Source organism: Camelus bactrianus, chromosome 7 (assembly GCF_048773025.1).
Source record: "Camelus bactrianus isolate YW-2024 breed Bactrian camel chromosome 7, ASM4877302v1, whole genome shotgun sequence".
NCBI lineage: Eukaryota > Metazoa > Chordata > Mammalia > Artiodactyla > Camelidae > Camelus > Camelus bactrianus.
This window is the reverse complement of record NC_133545.1, coordinates 24313397-24333881: the sequence shown is the minus strand read 5'-3', so window position 1 is coordinate 24333881 and position 20485 is coordinate 24313397. Positions and strand designations below refer to the sequence as shown.

General features: G+C 40.3%; 1 protein-coding gene across 1 annotated transcript; it reads right to left on the bottom strand.

The window, feature by feature from the left end:
• Positions 1-12954: 12954 nt before the first annotated feature.
• On the bottom strand, positions 12955-19494 carry TMEM229A (transmembrane protein 229A). The gene has a single exon (XM_074367142.1). The coding sequence runs from the start codon at positions 18588-18590 to the stop codon at positions 17004-17006; it is 1587 nt and encodes a 528-aa protein (XP_074223243.1). The 5' UTR covers positions 18591-19494; the 3' UTR covers positions 12955-17003.
• Positions 19495-20485: the final 991 nt, after the last annotated feature.

The window sequence follows — 20485 nt, the reverse complement described above, 5'->3', positions numbered from 1 at the left end:
GACTGCCAGTTATTTATCCAGCAAAAATGGGTTTAGTTGGAATCCGCAGAGAATTTTAATTGCAGTTTGATATCTGCAGCCATGGTGAGCCATGTGCAAGTCCCCAGGATAAATGGAAAGAACTCTTTAATAGGGGGAAAAAGGAAGTTAGGAGGGCTCTAGTAAATGATGAGTCCATGGCTTTTCATTGGCTGAGTTGTGGTAGGCAGCTATGCTCACTGCTATACCACCAACGCTCATTGCCTGAGTTGTGATGGTCTCATTGGCTGAGCTCTTGCCAGGAGAGGAGTCTTTCTGTTGGGCTCCACCATGTCACAGGGTGTGAGAGCTCCCCCTTCTGGTCTCATGACTGTACTAAATTGAGGTTCTTACTAATTTCTTACATAGCAGTGAATATTCTCAGTGTCAATCCCTGAGGAAGAGACTGGGAGTTTAGACAGGAAGCTGGAATTAGGAACGCTGGCCTTGGAAAGGCTGAAGAAGGAATTCCTGTGCCCACACCTGGTCTTTTTCTCTTCAGACTAGACTTTTAAGGAAGCAAAAGTTTAGACACTAGCTCCATGGTCTGTCCCTCCATGTGGAAAAGCTCTTGAACAAGGAATTTTTAGGTGAACCAAAGGAAATGGGGAGACATTGGAAATTTTTAAATGAAGGAGTTATATGTGTCCTATAAATGAAAAATACCCCAGGAGCTTTGCTGAAGATATGTTGGAGAAAGATGTAGGATTCACTCTTAGAGTGAAGTATGTGCTTTTGCAAACCTGCACAGAGGAGGAATGGGGAGGGCACAGGGCAGATGCCACCACCCCTGCTGCAGGAGGTTGGGGAGATGAGGCTGATGGCCACCAACTTGGCAACTTGGAGGTTTTTGGTGACCTTGACAAGAGCAATTTCTATGAGTGATGGAGACAAAACCTAGTTAGAGTGGGTCCAAGAGAGAATGAGCAGGGAGAAAGTAGAGACTGCAGGTTGTTGGAGCTCAGGACAGGCCACCCCAAAATGGCGTATTATTTTGAATTAGTTACTTAAGAGTGGAGGAGAGTATAGCTCAAGTGGAGGAGCACATGTTTAGCATGCACGAGGTCCAAACTTCTTTGTCTTGTCAGTTCTTCACAAATTTACGATTTCTTTATCTTAAAGGTATAAAAGCTTTCTGCTCTGGTCACTTCTTTGCAAGAACACATTTCTGCTGTTTTAAGCCACCAAGTTTATGGTAATTTATTACAGCGGCCCTAGGAAACAGATGTCATTGTATTATTATTAATGTGACAGTTGTTAGCCTGAATAAATGATTAGTGAGTCTAAATTTTACAGAGAGTGCTTGAACATGGACATCTCTTGTGCTCCAGGCTTCAGGACAGTGCATTATTTAGAGAGGACGGACTTTCCAAATGAGGGACAGATGGTGCAAAATCAGCAATTGAAACACACTTTTACATTCTAAAAACCTCAGCAGTTTTAGACATTACTTAGTGCAGATCAGTGATTTTCAACTGGGGAGGGTCCTGCTGGCTTCCAGTAGGTAGCGACTAGTGATGGAAACCTCCTAGAACGCACAGGGTAACCTCCCACAACAGACTTATGTGGCCCCAAATATCAAAAGTGAAAAAGTTGAGAAACCTGAGGGTAAATGTAAATATAGGGCCATGAGGTTCCCCTCACTCCTTCCTTTTACTTTAGGTGTAGCGCAATTTTTGTGTTAGGGAAGAAAAATTTTCTTTCTTCTTGTCTACTAGGTTCTATGGCTGATCTAATAATCAAATTGACAAAAGACAGATCAAAAGGAGAAAAAGAAGGCTTAATAACAAGTATACCTTGGCAGTGGGTATAGCTCAGTGGTGGACATGCTTAGCATGCACAAGGTTGTGGGTTCAATCCCCAGTACCTCCATAAAACAAGCAAAGCCAAACAAAACAAAACAGAAGACAAGCACATCTACCTCCTGTATACATTGGGGAGACCCAGAAAGACTGAATACCTCACCAAAAATGTGGAAGCCACCCACCACCTTAAATACCATCTTCAGCTAAAGACAAAAGAGGTTGGTGGGGGAAGTCTGTTATGGGAGGTTACCAGGAAAAGTACAGTAAAGAAGGGTAAGATTGTTACGCAAATTGAGTCATTTCCTTCTGCATTGTTTCAAGTTCCTAAAGATAGTGTTACATATTCTTCCTGGTACTGGTAGGGAGACACCCTTACAAGTGGAGATTTCTCTCTTTTTTGTTGTTGAAGTATAGTTGGTTTACAATAGTGTGTTAGTTTCAGATGTACAGCACAGTGATTCCGTTGGTTGCCACATAATGCCAGCTTCAAAGGAGCCCCGGTATTTAAAAGAGGAAAGGGACTTGAGAAGAAATGGTGTATCCATAGTTTTAGATGGTGACCACTGATTGTCCTGGGAAAGAAAAGTCAAAAGCAGAGAGAGAAATCGATTTGGACCTCTCAGGGCTTTCCTGGGAAGCGCCTGATTCCAAGCCAAGGCATTAGGCTGCCTTTCTTCTACTCTAGCTCCGGGATGAACCAAGCGCTAATGGAGCAACAACTGATAATCTTAGGCATTCAAAGAACTGTTGGTTAATAGTAACTAACTGTTTTCCCATGAGATAAAGTTTAATAAAGTGTTACAGAAACGACAGGCCAGCCAAGAAACAAGCACCACTTGGAAGGTTGGAGTACTCAGGTTTTTTACGCCGACGGGCTCAGAGGGGCTATCGCTCCTGGGCTCTGAGCACCTCTAAGACGTGTGCGTGAGGTTTTATAGGGTAGATTACAAGCTTGGGGTATATTGGCCAATAAGGCGCGAACAGTTCAGCAGTATCACAAAAGGGAAGCAGGGAATCCGCAAACCAGAACTTATCTAATAAAAACAGATCAGTTATTGACACTGATTAAACTCAGATTTACGAGTTAGCCCTGCCCAGCAGAACTCAGATCAGTAAACTGACACTTATTAAACTTAGATTTATGAGTTAGCCCAACAGAACTCAGATCAGCAAACCACTTGTTAAACTTAGATTTACGAGTAGGGCCAGCAGGACTCAGATCAGTAAACCGACACTTGTTAACCTTAGATTTACAAGTAGGCCCAGCCCGGCTTTTCCTTCTCAAAAATACTGTTTTAATTTCTCCCTCAATGTAATGACATTTGTATTTAAGGAAGATTAGTTCAGATAGATTGAATTCTATAGAAATTCCAGTTAGGGGGAAAAAGTATGAGACTGTCACATTAGAGTTCTATTTCCTCTGGAGGCCAAGGATACAGAAAGAGAAGAAAATAAATTATAATTTCAAAGGAGATGTGATAAGACTTGATTATTATTTTTTGGGAGTATTAGCTATACTTTTTTCTATTGATGTATAGTCAGTTTACAATGTTGTGTCAATTTTTGGTGTATAGCATAAAGTTTCAGTCATAAATATACATATATGTATATTTGTTTTCATGTGCTTTTTATTATATGTTACTATAAGTTATTGAATATAGTTCCCTGTGCTAACAGGAGAAATCTGTTGTTTATCTTTTTTATATATAGTAGTTATTATCTGCAAATCTCGAACTCCCAACTTATCCCTTCCCACCCTTTTCTACCCTGGTAACTGTAAGGTTTTTTTCTCTATGTCTGTGAGTCTGTTCTGTTTTGTAAATAAGTTCATTTGTGTCTTTTTTTTTTAGATTCCACATATAAGTGATACCATATGGTATTTTTCTTTCTCTTTCTGGCTTACTTCACTTAGGGTGATGATCTCTAGGTCTATCCATGTTGTTGCAAATGGCATTATTTTATCCTTCTTTATGGCTGAGTAGCGTTCCATTGTATAAATATACCACAACTTCTTTATCCACTCATCTGTCAATGGACATTTGGGTTGTTTCCATGTCTTGGCTATTGTAAATAGTGCTGCCATGAACACTGGGGTGTGTGTACCTTTTTGAATTAGAGTTCCCTCTGGATATATGCTCAGGTTTGGGATTGCTGGATCCCATGGTAAATCTGTTTTTAGTTTTTTGAGAAATCTTCAAGACTTGATTATTGACTGCCTATAAGGTATACAAGAAGGAAGAACCCAAATTACTCTTAAATTTTGACTCTTTGAATAAATGTAAATCCTGGGCAGAAGGAATGCTTTTGGTGTAGAGTTACCAACAGTAAGATTAGGGTGAATAATAGGATAAGCTGAATGTTGGTTAATACACTTAAGGTAATGTTTTTCCCAAGTGCATTTTGTGAGAGCCCCAAACACAAGGCAGCACAAACACAACTCAAGAAATCTGTTCTGTACTCAAAAAATTTGGGAAACACTGCATTCTATATCAAGTTCTTAGATGCTCATGACCAATATCAGTTAATAAAATCTCTGACAAGTTCTACAGTAAAGAAAAAATTCTTGATGTTTAAATCAAATTTTCTCAAACTTATTTGTTCTTGAAATTTTTTATTCTCAAGTGCTGATTTAGGGGAAAAAAGAGCAACAGGTTCAGGGGACTCAAAAGAAGAAGAATTACATAAATTAGTTCTCAACTTAAAAATTTAGAAAGTTAAAAGCAATCTTATGTATCAAAACAATTTCTCTAATAATTTGAGCTATTCTAGTATATTTAAAGCATCATTTGTTCTGGGTTTTTTTTTTTCCTGAATTGAAATTTAGTTTTGTTTCAACTGAAAGCAGTTGAACTCAACTGAAATATTTTGAACATAAATTAAAATAGAGCCAATAGGGAGATCATAGACCCAATTGAAAATGACAGCCCTCCAGTAACCTCAATTATGATAATAGCTTAAGAAAATATTTTTCTCAGTTGTTAATTTTTTTAAAAATATGGTTTTATGGGTTGACTTATGCTCCCTAACCCCAAATACGTGGAAGTCCCAACACCAAGTATTTCAGAATGTGACCTTTCAGATGTAAATAGTTTGAAGTCCTACTGGAGTTGGGGGGGGGTCTTCTAATCCAATATGATTGGTGTTGCTTATGAGAAGAAGGAACTTTGGACACAGAGGCAGAAAAGGATAACCAGATGATGACAGAGGCAGAGATTGGAGTGGTGCCTCTACAAACCAAGGAATGCCTAAGATTGCTGGCAAACACCAGAAGCTAGAAGAGGCAAGAAAGAATTTACCACCACCTCCCACAGGTTTCCGAAGGAGCACTGCAGACACCTTGATGTCAGACATCTAGCCGCCAGAACTGTGAGACATACACTTCTGTTGTTTCAAGCCACCCAATTTATGGTACTTTCTAATGAAAGCACTAGAAAACTAATATATGTGGTTAGAGCTCTGTCACTCAATATAGTAGCCCTAGCCCCATGTGTCTATTTAATCTAAATTAGTTAAATTTAAATATAATTTAAAATTTCACTCTCTGGGTAAATTAGCTAAAGTCACGCTGTTCAGTAGTGACTACCCTGTTGGTCAGTGCAGATATAGAACACTTCTCACTACAGAATGTTCTAGGGGACAGCACTGGTATAGAGTAAAGTTGATTATTAAAATATTTATCAACAATTTAACTACTTTGGTGAATAGGCCTCTTCAAGAAAGTTTGGTACTGGAAAAGAAAGTGGTTTTATAGACAGGCCATTTTGAATAGCTAACTCCAATCACTGACCTTTTCCATTCTGAGAAGCTTTTCATCAACCTCCTTCAACTATTTGGGGGCAGCAAGTGACCCCAATAGAATTTCTTACCATGAAAATAACTATATTACCCCAGTGATATAATTTGTGTGGTTAAGTTTAGAAATGCGGAATTTATTAAACCTCAAATAGTTCATCTAGCTGCTTCAACAAGAGATTTTCACTCAGACTATTTTTAGTGCTTTTGGAAGCCTGATGATTTCTGACACCAGGGGAGACGGGAGGATAAATACTGTGCTGTGCTTTCAGTTGAAGAAGGAATACACTGCACATTTAACCCACAAGAGGAGTTCTTAGGAGGCCACTGTTTCCTTTTGATATTGTCTAATTTACTTGATTTGCATGCAGCTTCCAAAGTAATATGCAATCTTCTGGATTAAAAAAATTTTTTTTCCTTTGGCAAAGAAAACTCAGTACCTTGTTATATATGTTTTCTATTTTACACCACCAAAAGCAGAACATCACATCGATAAGCATATTTGTAGTTATTTATAGACCATCCAGACATAATATCAGGAATCATGTTTCTGAAACGGAAATAAACACTCTATACACTTAATGGAAATGTGGTTACCTAATGATAGATACGATACATGGAAAATTGATTTTGTCCTCTTGAATATCCTGGTCAGATATTTTAAATACTAATCTCAAAACTCTGTTGTATGAAATTAAGTGAATTGGCTCTGAGTATAGTTGCCCTCTAAGGCCTCTGTCTCAGCTCTTAGAAAGTCCTGGAGACACAGTGTCTGCGACCAGAGGTTTCCAGAGAGCTGATTTTCTGAGGAACAAATAAACTTTGAAGAAAAAAATGAAAATGAAGAGGGGCTCACTTAGAAATCAGTGTACAAATACTAAGAAAGGTTAAAATTAGGGATGGACAAAATAGAACTTGACCCTAGAGAGAATAAGGAAAACAACTCAATTATATAACATTAGAAAGAAAAAACTAAGAGGATGTTCCTTTTTTCTTTCTTTGGGTTCTTCTCGCCTGTCTAATGATACAGCCCTGAACTTCCTGAGAGACAGATAATGTGGCCTAAAAAGAATGCTAAAATAGAGTCTCATTCCTGTGCCTTATTGGCTGTGTGGCAGATAAGTTTCAATAACTTCATCTATAAGCTATAGATGATAATAGTAATAATAACAACAATAATAATAGTAATAGTAATAACCATGCCGGGTCATTGTGGGAATTAAAAGGGAGTAAGTGCTATGTACTGAATTGTGTCCTCCCCCCATCAGATTCATATGTTGAAATTCTAACCCCCACAGTATGATTGTATTTGGAGATACACCCATCACAGAGGTAATTAAGGTTAAATGAGGTCATAAGGGAAGGGCCCCAACTGGTAGCATTAGCGTCCTTATAAGAAGAAACACCAATTTTCTCTCTGTATACCATATGAGGACACAGCGAGAAGGCAGCCATCTGCAAGCCAGGAAGAGAGCTCTCAACAAAAAAGAATCCTGCCAAACTTTGGTCTCAGACTTCTAGCCTCCAGAAGTGAGAAAGTAAATTTCTGTTGCTTCAGACACCCAGCCTGTGTTATCAGCAGCCCCCCTGAGCTGATGGATACAATTAGTAGGGGATCAAGGGTAGAGCTCATGTCAGACTTGCTCATCTTTAATCCCACAGCATTCTCAGTGCCTATTAACTAGCAGGTGCTCTATAAATCTTTCTTGAATGAATGAATGATTGATTCAAAAATATAAAAGTTAGTCATTACATCTGAAAGGCAGCTATGCTCACCACTATACTACCAGTGCTCATTACATATGGATTTAAATTCTCTTCGAGTAGAGCTGACTTCAAACTCTGGGTTCTTTATTGGCTTGCATACATTGGGCAGCATGCAAACCCAGTGCAATGCCAATCCCAGGGATTTTCCCCCTCCCTACCCTTTCCCTTTTCCTCCACCTTTCTGTGTAGGTGTTTAGAGAATGCAGGTTGGGATCCAGACTGCCTGAGTCCAAATCTTGACTCTGTCACTTACAGCCTTGGGCCAGATGGTTAACTCTCCCATGTGGCAGTCATAGCATATGTAAAAACAGAGACAATAATAGTGTCTACGTCTTCAGGTTGCTGTGAGAATTAAATGAACAGACACATGTCATGCTTAGAAAGTAAATAGCAACCTTAATCTAGCATCCTCTCGCCTGTGCCAATACTCCCCCTTCCTGAATCTCCTGAAATACAGTGGTCATTAATTCTGTTCTTAAATATACTTTACTTTTAGCTGAGCTTGAAGTGTCAACCTAACACAAAAAGACTGCCAGGTATTTCCCCAGCAAAGATGGAATTTTCAGGATCAGCAGAGGAGCACAATTCAGGGTCTGCAACCATGGCAAGCCACATCAAGTCCCCACCTGTCAAGAGAAGGAAAGTACTTTTACAAAGGGGAAAAGGAAGTTGAGAGGGAAACAGTAAACAGAGTCCATGGCTTTTCATTGGCTGAGTTCTTGCCAGAAAGGAAGAGGACTGTTTCTTCTTCCAGTTGAGCTCTGCTTTTGTTGCAAGGCATGGGAGCTCCTCCTTCTGGTCTCGCACCTCTATTTAGTTGAGGTTTCTGTTTATTAATTTTGCAGATGATACTGAACATCTCCTCCTCCTCCTTTCTACTGTTATTGGTGATATGGCATTCTCAGGATCTCCTGCCTATCTGACCATTTATTCCCAGATCTCTTGCAGGCTTCCTCTTTTTACTTACTTTAGAAGGTTCTCAAGTCTCTAAGTCTATATGCACTTGGCCAATTGCATCTACTTCTCTCTCTCAACATGCACAACCATCCTATCACTACACACTGTCTATTCTGACTTTTAAATTTCTCTCAATCTGTATTTTAGTCCATTTCCACTGTCATAGTCCCGGTCCAGCTCTCCATCATCTTTCACCTTTTGTATAACAGCCTCATAACTGGCCTTTCTCTACCTCTAATCTTATCCACTCTGACCCCAGTTTTTTGTTTTGTTTATGTTTTTGTTTTTGTTTTTAAATGCAAGTTCTTTCCCTGCTTAAGTCCCCTAAGTAACTTGTCAACGTCCTTAGGAAATGGCCCCTCAAACTCTAATGTGCCCATAAAATTTCAAGACCTGCCCCTTGCCTGTTGGTCATTAATTCTGTTTTTAAGTTGTCACTTCTCACTCAGGTCTCACTCATCCCTCCACCACCCTCCTGAACCAGGCACAATGGGTTCTGAGTTACTCAGTGCTCTGCTATGTACTCTTGCCAGGACTTTGAGCCTGCTGGACCTTCCATCAGAACCTCCCCAGCATGCTCTTCAGTATAAGAGGCTGAATCATTATTTCCTCCAAAAGCATCTTTCTATAACATGCTTTTGTTTTAAAATCTGTATCCTCTGCTCTATGCAAAAATAATTGTCTTTATCTTATTTACTGTTTTCAAAATGGAGGTACTGGGGACTGAACCCAGGACCTCGTGCACTCTAAGCATACGCTCTACCACCGAGATTTACCCTCCCTCCTCTTATTTACTTTTAACACACATATTTATTGAATTTACATATTTATTGAATAGAGGAATAAATGAACTCTTTTCAATTTTCCTTACATTCATTTTTACTCCTTTGGTTCAAATGCTCTGATCTACATGATGATTAATTTTATGTATCAACTTGTCTGGGCCACAGGGTGCCCAGATATTTGGTCAATCATTACTCTGAGTACTTTGGTGAAGGTGTTTTTTGGATGAATTTAATCTTTTAATCAATAGATGGAGTAAAGTAGATCGTCTTTCCTAATGTGGCTGGGCCTCATCCAATCAGTTGGAAGGCCTGAATAGAATGATAAGACTGACCTCTGAATAAGAGGAAATTCCTCCTGTTCAAACTGGGACATTGGTTTTTGCCTGTCCTGAGATTTGAACTGAAACATGGGCTCTTCCTGGGTCTTGGCCCTGCTGGTCTTCAGATTGTAACTACCCCATTGGCTCTCCTGGGTCACCAGCTTGCAGACTCACCCTGTAGATCTTAGGACTTATCAGCTTCTGTAATTGTGTGAGCCAAATTCTGACAGTAAATCTATCTGTTTACATCCTATTTGTTCTGTTTCTCCAGAGAACCCCGACTAATACTATCTGCCAATAATATTTGGGGTTGAAAATATAGCAAGAAGTGATAATAAAACATAAATTGATAATAAAACATAAATATTTACCATCTGCCAGAAGCAGCAATTTTCTAAGTCTGGCTAAGTTTGAATTTTATTTTCATTTTTCTGTTCAAAAGTTTCCCAAACCCAGGAGGTCATCAGCAAAAACCGTGATAAAAATCAACAGGCACCAGTGAGCTGCGAACCGGAGAGTGTCATGTCGTAAAACTTGCACTGCCCGCCAGTTCATGCGCATGTCAGTTTTTTAAAAACTGGTATTTCAGAAATAATGTTTTAAAGGGTAATTAAGTTCTCTAAATAGCCTACAAATTAAAAAAAAAATCCTATATTGGCTGAACTCTTAGAGAATTACCTGAGTTCTGTACATAGCAAAAGAAATTGCTGAGCAGAGGAGGGACGAATATGAGAAAATTAAGCAATTTCTACCTTTTTTCTAGGTACATGGTAGGTCTTATTTACATTCCATCAATAAATGTCTTGTTGAAATCACATGTTGCCACCTGGCAGCATTTCTAATTCCTGTTTTCACTATTGAATTATGTCAGATAAGTTCACCAAAAAAAAAATTTTTTTGAGCACCTTAATGTTGCCCTGCATTTGCAGAAATCAAGTGTCTAGATCAAGTACGTAATCGTTTTACTGCTGTATACTTTATGATATGCTGCCGAAAGATCTTGGATATTTAGCCTGGAATAAGACAATTAAGATACACTTGAAAACTTTCTTCAAACCTTTGATCTTCTGTTTGTCTATGAATGAAACACTTGGAAAAATAAGTGGAAGTTACAGATGTGGTCTTAACTGTTAAGAACTTTCTAGCAACCGAGGTATAGAACAAAGAAATGAGTTGGCCCTGGGGGATCTGAATAAGTACAAAAATTTCTGTCATCAGAAGTGAGCAAGACAAGGGTGAATGGACACCTGTCAAAAATAATCTAGGTCTTGTTCTTTCTGCTGGGAGTTGAATTAGATAACATTGTATCTCCACAAGCTCTCAGGTTCCATGATTTTAGATTTTAATAAATCGTTGACTCTTTACCTGTGCATTGGGTAGGCAAATCAATGATACATAATTAAAACTTTAGAACATGTCCAATAACATCATTTAACAAACAATAAACTCAGAAATTTCATTGAATAAATATTAGTGCAATAAAGTGGACATTTTGGTATTCAACCAAACCTAGGGTATGCAGTATTTCTGAACATAAAATTTCTTTGTAATTCAAATCTTACATGGTACAAAATCCTAGAATAATATTTATAAATGAATTATTGTAGCCAAAGAAAAGAAAAATAAGGCAAGGGCTTTCTAAGTCTACTGAACACTATTTCGTTCACTGTTTCTGTTTCTGCCTTTATTATTCCTTTGTTTCTGTTTGTTTTGTTTGCTGAAAATATCATTACAAGTAAGTACAATGATACATTTTGTTAAACTTGCTTTTAAGTACTTGGAATCTGAGTGCTTGTTCTGATGTACTCCGGGGAACTCTTTTATTTATTTTTTCTTCCTGTCCATTCATTGTTTCTAATAAAAAGTTAAGACTAAAATAGTTCTTCAGAAATGTACAAGAGCATGTTTAATTTAGTTTTTATTCCTAAAAGTTAGTGGGTAATCAAAATATGATATAAACTTCCTGCATGTTCCTCTCAATATTATTTTCAAGTATTTAAAGTTCCTAATCTGAGATCCTTTGAGACTACTTTTATTTTCAACATGGATATAAATAATATGTTAATAAAATATCTTGTATGTAATATAAATATTTGCTGGAAACCCATCAAAAGTGTGGCTAGGACTCTGCTTAATATTATAAATGGTTTTTGGATGGGACAGTTGATCTGTGGCATCTTTTGTCCTTTCTGCCTAAGCTTCTGTGACACTTGTGTCTTTTCAATTCCCTCCTCGATGAAGCTGTTTAGGTCTGCCAGGGAAGCTACCAGGAAACTCCCCCAGCTGTATCCCGTAGGTATATCTGAGCATCAGCCAAAAGACTTTCCTAGGTTGAACCAGGTTGAGATTCCAATGACCCAAGTAGGGTTCCTACTATTTAATCTTTTACTCCTATGCTTGCAGCTAATTTTTTTTTCCTGAAGTAATTTTACTTATACTCAAAGCGCTCAAAGCCTTGTTGCTTAGGCTCAGTGAATGAAGCATCACTTGAAAAGATAAGATAAGTAGACCATAAGTATCATGGTAAAATAATAAAATGCTGAATTTTTTTGTCTTTTAAATAAAGAGAAAAGAATGTCTTAAAGATGTTTCATTGCAACACACAAGCAGGCTGAACGGTATGTATTAGCCTCCTAGAAGCTCTGAGAAGCCTTCTTCCTTCACAAATAGACAGTAGGGTTCATCAGCTCAGCTTGGACAGCTTTCCACCCATGTAGTCTTTGCATGAAAAACACAATTAATACTGTCTTGAATAGTCCAAGCTGAGTTGAGAAACCATCTGTCAGAGATGTAAGAGATTCTATCTAGCCTTGGATGGAAGGCTGGATGTTATTAATCTTGATGGTTTCTTTCAATTCTTAATTCTTCTTAATTATGATAAAGATATATTTTCTTCTAAATGAGAAAATTGGTCCATGTGATTTTTGGATTCTAACAGAATTGTTAAGAGGTTACGATGAAAATTAAACCTTTTTGTATGTCAAAGACCAGCCTCTTTTTTTCTCTCTCGCTCTCTTTAGCAGCTGTCTGATAATTTGACTATTTCTGCAAAGAGAATTTAAATATTAAGGGAAAATTCTCAATATTTATATTCTCTTTATATTAGGGGAAAAAAATCCTTAAGGAAAAATTTCCGTAGACAGTCACAGGTTAATTTACAATTTGGGTTGCTAGTCACTGTTAGTCATTGCCTGTGTGACAGCTTCATGTCTGCATGTCAAGAATTAGAATGAGGCCAATTCTAATGAATAGAGGTCCACACGGACAACTGCTGATTTTGTTGGTTCCTCTGGTACCAAGTCTAAGAATAGAAAGAGAAAGAAAATTGGCAACACAACAGAACCATCTTTACCGCCATCTTTCCCTTCAGCATAAACTGAGGCACGTGTTTGATGGAGGCGAGAAAGGGTGTTTCTTCTTACTCTTCCTCCGTAAAGGATCTTAGTTCCATTAAGCACTGTTGGAAAATGTATTGGAGATAGTATATTTAAAATTAATTTAAAAGGTAAAGGGTTTTTAATGCCTTTTAATATAAGCAAACATTGATTTTATTAAAATGCTTTCAGCTATTACAATATGATGACTTATCACTCCAAGTCTGTATCATGAGTATAACTTCCTATACAAGTACATTGATTTTTTATGTGCTTTGGAAGTGGAGAGAGAACCAAAGCAGTCAACCAAAATTATTCTTCTTCTCCATCCTTCTTAAATGGAGCCAGATCCATCATGCCAACATAGACTAATTCAAAACAGTAGAAACTATTATTATTTTTATAGGGATTAGATACTTCTTAAGCAACAAAGAACAGGTCATATTTTTCTAAGCTGTGTTTGACATGAAATGTCAAATATTCATAATAAAATCTTCAAAGTTAAATACAGTGAAATGTGTGAAATATTGAAATGGATTATCAATCTTATTGGAGTCTTTATATAACACAGGGACATCTATATTCATTGTCAACATGAAAACCTTAAAAAGTAGTATTTCTGTTTAGATTCAGAGCCCAAATAGAATTGGTTTAAAATTTAAAGCACTTCTTGTAAGAAATTTCAGTATTGTATAAGTTAAACATGGAATGAAAACCATATTTATCACTTTTTTTCTCATGGTTTTTTTAGACTGCAAGGTGTTTAATCAAACTCAGAATAAATGTCTCTGCAAAAAATTTCCTTTTAATTTTTGGGCTGTTTAGTTCTTATGGTGAAGCTCATTCTGAGTGCTGTATTAAATGTGTAGCAATAATTACAGGTGTTTCTCCTAGCATGTGATATGAGGTATCCTGCATTTCAATATATTCTTCTTATACTCAAGATTATAGGACTTCAAATGAGAAACTCTATTTTACAGCACTGCTTGAATACAAAGATTATCATCTGGGGATTAGAGACGGGCTGATTGTCAGTTTTGCATCTTGGTATCAGCGCCCTTGTTATTTTCCAGAGAATAAAAAGGCAACATGAAAGAATGGCTTTGCTAAAGTATCTAGCTTTAATATAGCTGCCCTCGCATCTGGGATAGTACAAAGGAAGAGAAATACAGGTTATGAGGTGAACTCCCTAGAAGATCCAAAATCACTGTGGTCAGTAAATAGAGGTACGACAGTCTTGCTAAGAACAGACCCGGGAGTCCAGTGTACTTGGATTCTAGTCTAAATAGCTGTATGAGTTGGGCAGTTACTTAACCTCTTTGGGCTTCAGTTTCATTGTCCTGATGTAAAAAGGAGAGTTGCCAGAGGTTTAAGTTAATTGTGTGTGTGTGTGTGTGTGTGTGTGTGTGCACATATGTATATATAAATGTACACACACACATACACACTTAAGGTGTATATATCATATATGATATGTATCTTTATATATGTCATATATGAATCTTAGGATATATATATTATTTAAAACTGTATACAGATATACTTAAGATGTATATAATATATAGTCATTTAAGGTATATGTGAATATGTACATACATTTACTTAAAATTATATATATATGATACTAGAGCAGTTCTTGGTAGGTAGTAAGTGCTGCTTAAATATTAACTATTTTTATAGTTATCATTTCTATATCTGAACCGTTAATGAGTAACAAGATTGATCTGCTGGTTCTTTCCTATCCCTGCTTCTTCCCTTAAGGGTTCAAAGTTGCAGCAAAATGTTACTTTTAAGAAGCTGAGTAAACACAGAATGAGAAGCCCTAAAGAAAGGTGCTGAGTTAAGAGATGGGATAATCACTTCCTGAATACGTATGAACAAGCTCTTTATAGAACTAGCAGAGGGACTTTTGTTTTAGAGATGGGCTTCTGTTTTAGAGATGATGGATTGACATTCTGGGGAGAGTTCTGACGAGAGCCCTCACAATGCCCAGTCTCACAGCCTATTCCTAGAACAGGAGCCCTGCAAATAAGTATCATCTCATATAAACTAAAGCACTGGAATGGGGGACGGATATTTTGTCTGCATTGGGTCACTGCTGTATCTGCAGGGTCCAGGCAAGTGCCTGACAAACAGTGGGTTCACAATAACTATTTCTTGAATGCACTGAACGAATGAAAAATCTTGACCTTTCTTTTAAGAAAGATTAACATTAAAAGCAACACAAACAAAATAGCAGGAGTTCCTACTTTCTGACAGATTTCTGACCCTGAGAAAGCTGGGAAGTAGGTAGGCAGGGCTGGGGAGCAGCATGTGAAGGATGGGTGTACATCCAGCGAGTATTCCAGAAGCCAGGGATTTGGTTAAGTCTTGACAGAAATGTGTGGCGTGGAGCAGTGCCACACTTCACTCAGATTCATGCACGTGTGACAATGACACATTTGAATTACAAGTATTTTGTTCAGCGTCTGACTAATTTTAGTGTCTATACTGACACTTTTTTCTCCGCAGGTTTTCAGAAGTCTTTTAAACCTGTGACCAAGTGTCATGAAGTGACTCTTGTATTCTCTGCAAACATTTAGTTTCTACTCAGCTTTGATGGGCTAAAACATCAGTTTGACAGGCTCTATTTCACAGGTGGAGTTGATCATACAGCATGGCATAATTTAGCTGATGACCTCAGATAGCTGATTAAAATAATATAACACTCTTAGGTATATGTTAGACTTAAATCTAAATCCATGTTCATTTTTACTGCCATAGCAGACATTTTTTGAAAACAGAAATAAGTCCCTTTTTACAGCATAGACCAGCTAATAATTTGAATAAGAATATGTATTCATTTGTATACACTCTAAATTTTCCTAATTATCTTTGTAATGAAAACTGAGGAGTTATTAGTCATCCTTGGATGAGCCATGCTCAATTCTACTTGTTTTTTTCTAAATAGAATAAAAACAGCAAACAAATTTAAAGTACATTATTAATTGATTTGACATAAGATTTCTTAAAATGGTTTACATGATCTCATTTAACTTTGGAGCTTCCAGACATTAATAAAGAGTCACCAAAAAGCTATCTTTGATTTATAATGCACATTGACACATTGGGCTTGGCCCATGAACTCTGTGTGGTCCCAAAGGAAATAGAAAAATGTTTACAAGTGAACCATGGCAGAAATTGCCTGAAAACATTTATCTGTATTCCCAGAAAACAATTTAGGGCTAATGCAATTGGGGTGAACATTCCAGTTCATTTTATTCCATGGAACTGTTTCTACTCTTGAACTGTAGAAAAGACTGCTTACAGTTAGAACGCTATGAGGGTGGTCTAATTTTGATTGGCCCTTGTACATGTAAGGTAAACATTTTATATTATTGCACAGGAACAAAAATTTACAGTCGAAGATAACACAGGATCTGATTAAAGTGAACACACTTGGCAGTTAAGGCTAACCCACATTGGAAAGCAGTCATTTCCAGGATGAAGATCGAATATCTTAACACAGTGTTACCTGTCTGAATTGCTAGAAAAGATTTCTTATCTAAAAATTGACTCATATGATGTGTTTTCAAATTTTTCAGTTTCTTTTCATTTGTGTGCTAGACAGAGGCACTTTAAGAGCTATATATTAACTGTAGCTTTAGGAGAACAAGACACTGAGTTTCAGCAGGCATTGGTAAAAAATGGCAAGGAATTAAAATGACATTGGATTAAAAAGAAAGTAAACAAATCATTAAATCAGAAAATTTCTCCAAATCTTGTAAAAATCATTGGTCTCTGAGTTGAACTTTCTCACTTAAAAACAAAAATTAATGATTATCACCCCCTCTACGTCCAAATAAGTGAATACTACAGTTTTCCGATGTTAAGGGATGATGGTTTTGCAGTTTGGGCTACTGAGGGTTTTAAAATATTGACGAGTTAAGTACTTCGAGTTATCTAGCGATATTTCAGAGTATTGTAGTAGTATGCATAGGTTCCAAATGTTTTTAAAACTAAAATGTCAAATAAAATAGGTTGGAAAAGTTTAGTAAAAGATATAAAACTTAAAAGACTTAAAAAAAAAACCCATAAACTACTCCGTTTTAAATGTGTAGAAATACGCATTCATTTAGGGGAAATCCAGTGCCTTTTTTCTTTTTCTTTTTCTTTTTCTTTTTTTTTTTTTTTTTTTTTTTGGTCTTAGTTAGTTGGTACGTAATGCACCCGCCACAATACGTTAGAAAGTAGGTCCTGGTACACGCTAAGGAATATCCAACCAGGTAAATACATCAGAGTGATAAGGCCCATGAAATTGAGCGGATAGTGAGAATAGTCCCAGGAACAAGCGCCCCAAGTGCGGAGTCCCAGACCCCACAGTAACTCCCACGCGTAGATGAAGATCACGTAGATGGGCACTCGCTTCCAGGTGCCCCAGCCCCGACTGTAGCGGAGGTGGAGGTAGAGCTTGTCTACCACGAAACTGCAGCTGCCGTATATAAAGAAGGACCAGAGGGACGTGTGGCCGCTGGTTGTCCCGTCCCCCTGCCCCAGCAGGTTAAAGAAGAAGGTGAAGAAGATCTCATCCAAAAAGCCGTGCATTCCAAAGAAAAGAAAGAGGATCAGGTCCGGGAGTCCCTGGCTGGGGGCTCCCCCGGCGCCCCTGGGCCCGCGAGGCCGCCGGCGGCGGCCACCCCCTGCCGCGGGGGCCCGGGCGCCTGGCGGGGCGGGGGACGCGCGCCGCGGCTGTTGCTGCTGCTGCTGCCTCTGGTACCGCAAGCGCAGGAAGCGCTTCAGGAACACTTGGCAGTGGTAGAGCGCCAGTACATACTGCAGCGCCAGGTCCAGCGCTCCCGGCGCCGCTGCGCCCCCGGGCCGGCTGCCCAGGCTGAGCAGCAGCGCCTGGCCCGCTAGGGTCTGCAGCCCCACGTGGGCCGAGGGGTAGAGGAGGAAATTGAAGACGAAGGCGCTGGGACAGCGCTGTTGCTGCAGGTAGACCTTCTCCAGGGCAAAGTGGGTGAGCGAGTGCAGGAGGCAGCGGTAGGGCGAGGAGAAGCCCAGCATCCGGAGGTCCGGGCTGCGAACGAAGCGCCACGCCGAGGACAGGAGCACGTCCAGGGTGATCCCGTGCATCCCGTAGAAGTAGAGGCGCATCCAGGCGGGCAGCGCGGCGCCCTCGGCCGGCGTTTCAGCAGTGGACAGCGGCTCGGGGCGGCTGGCGGCAGCCTCGCCTCCCCGTCCGCCGGGGGCCACGGAATGCCGCGCCGCACCACCCCTCCTCGCCAGACCCTCGCCGTCCGCGTCGCTGCCCGCCATCGGCTCGGAGGCTGCCGAGGTGCCCGAGATCGCGCCGCTGCCGCTGCCGCCGCCGCCACCCCCGGGTGCGCGGAGCTTCGGGGCCAAGGGGCCGAGCCTCGCGCCGCCTCCCGGCAGCTGCCAGCCCCCGGGGGGCGCGCGGGGAGCTCCGTCCCGGCCGTGGCCCGGCGGCGGCCGGAGCTGGTGCGATCGGGGGACGGGCGGGCCGCCCGGATCGCGAAGTCCCCCCGCCGCGGCCCCGCCGCGCCCTCTTCTCCAGTCCGGGGCGAGGTGCCGCGGGCCGGCGCCCGCGCTCACACTGCGCGGCCTATCCGGCACCGCGGCCCGGCGAGGGGCGGTGGCACCGGGGCCGGGAGGAGAAACGCAGAGGCTGGTGCAAACCCCATCTCCTCCGCGGCTCAGCCCCGCCGCCTCTGCTGCAGGCTCTGGAAGCGTAACGCTGGCAGCGACGCCCCTTCTCCCCGCCCTCCCCATGTCCCTCTCCGCGCGTCTCGACCTCTCCCGCCTTCGCAGCGTCCCCTCCCCGCCCCAGCCCTCCGCGCTGAGTCCGGCGAGGGTCCGCTGGGGAAGGCCCGGCCCTGCTGCTCAGACCCGGTCCCCCGCTCTGCACCCGGCTCTCCGTGCGGGAGTCGTTTGCTGAGGCGGAGGCACAGAGTGAAGAAACACCTAACAGGTGTGAGACTGCGAGCTGGTGGGCATCTCTTTTATAGAGGAAACCAAGGCCAGGGCCTGGCTGGCGGAGACGAAGGGCAGAGTGCCACCGACCAGAGGCCGGGCCCGAGACCAAACTATGCTACTGTATATTTAATGTCCTTATTCAAAACCAGCTGTGTCCCAGTCACTGAGAATAAATACGAGACTCCACTCCGGTCCGACCCCGGGTTCCCCAGCACCTGAAATGTTGCCGCGGGGCCTGGTCCACTTTGTCAGCCTCTCTCCCTGGCCAGTCAGTCTGCCTCGGTTAGTTTGATCCTGGCCAGGGACAAAGATTCAAAGTCCCCTAGAAGTCCTAAAATGATTGGGGCGGGCATTGCTCTGTCTTAAATCAGGAATGGTACCTTTGCTCACACTGGCACACGCCAGTGCGTCTTTTTCTCCTTGCAGAACTAGGTCATCCCAGAAATGGAGAGTGAAATTGAGAGCAGGGATTTTTTGTTTGTTTGTTTTTCCTTTTTCTTTTTCTTTTCTTTTTTTTTTTTTTTAAGGTGGAGAGGGCGGGGGAATCCAGAAATTTGGTGTGTTGGACTCCACATTTTTCAACAATTTTGAATCAGGCTTAGAACTGGAGAGAACCTTAGAAGTAAATTATACTGAGCTCCCCCTCCACCCATCTCCCTGCCACCTGCCTCCCCCAAGCCACACAAATCATGTCTAGGCATATATGATAGTCTAGATAACAGTGTTAATTTGTAAGAAGTTCAGATGGTTCAGATGTTTCCTGGTTGGAAAGCTTTCTGGGGATTTTTTTTTTCCCTGTGGGAAAATATTCTGAAGCAGTTCCTCTATTTTTAAAGGAACCTTCTCTCCACTCTCCCCCTTTACTCATTTCAATCCCTTATGTTACAATCTGTGGTTGCTAAATTGTTGATGAATTAGGTAAGAGAGAGAAATAAGAGTACGGTGAGGAGAAAAAATAGTTACGGTGATATCAACTCTTGTATAAGGCCAAAGGACTGATTTATTTACTTATTTTGTAAAGGTTCACTACCATGTGGTTTATTTGAACATTTCTGTTGACAATGGTCAAAAGTCAGTCTGTGGAAGCTCTCATGCCAGGCAGGGACAGAAGCACCAGATAGCAGGCTCACCACCCCTGCAGTAAAACAGACAAGGTCAGTTGTACAAGAGCCTGATCAAGTACACTGACAAGAAATAATAATATAAACATTTTCGTGAGCACCTACCGTATACAAAATGCTCTACACACTGGGAAAAGACATTATAAAATGCACAGTCTCAGAAGTGTATAAACTAGTTGATATAACAATCTATTATACCTGTGTAAAGCCTACTTTCTTCTGATTCTTATTAATAATTATGATTGGCTACATACCAAGTAGTGTTTCTTTGAGTTATTATTTTATTAAATAAACTCAATTCTGGGCCCAATTTATCCAATAATAAACAAATGCTTTCTTTCTCCATAATTGCTGTTCAGGCAAGGAAATACTTCATCATTATAGCATAAATATAGTTACTAAAACATGCATACACTGACTTGCTAGATTAAATCTGAATTATTTTCAAACAAAATTAAATTTCAAGGACCCAAGCCTTCTATTTATTCTAACTTTTTAAAAAGATGCCAAGAAAACCTTGAAACGTCTAATTCTGTGGTCCAGTCTAGTTCATCTCAGGGAGTATAGGAA

What these genes read in the sequence shown, in the direction of transcription:
- TMEM229A (XM_074367142.1), bottom strand. Translation starts at nt 18,590, where the DNA reads ATGGGGAGGGCGGGGAGAAGGGGCGTCGCTGCCAGCGTTACGCTTCCA.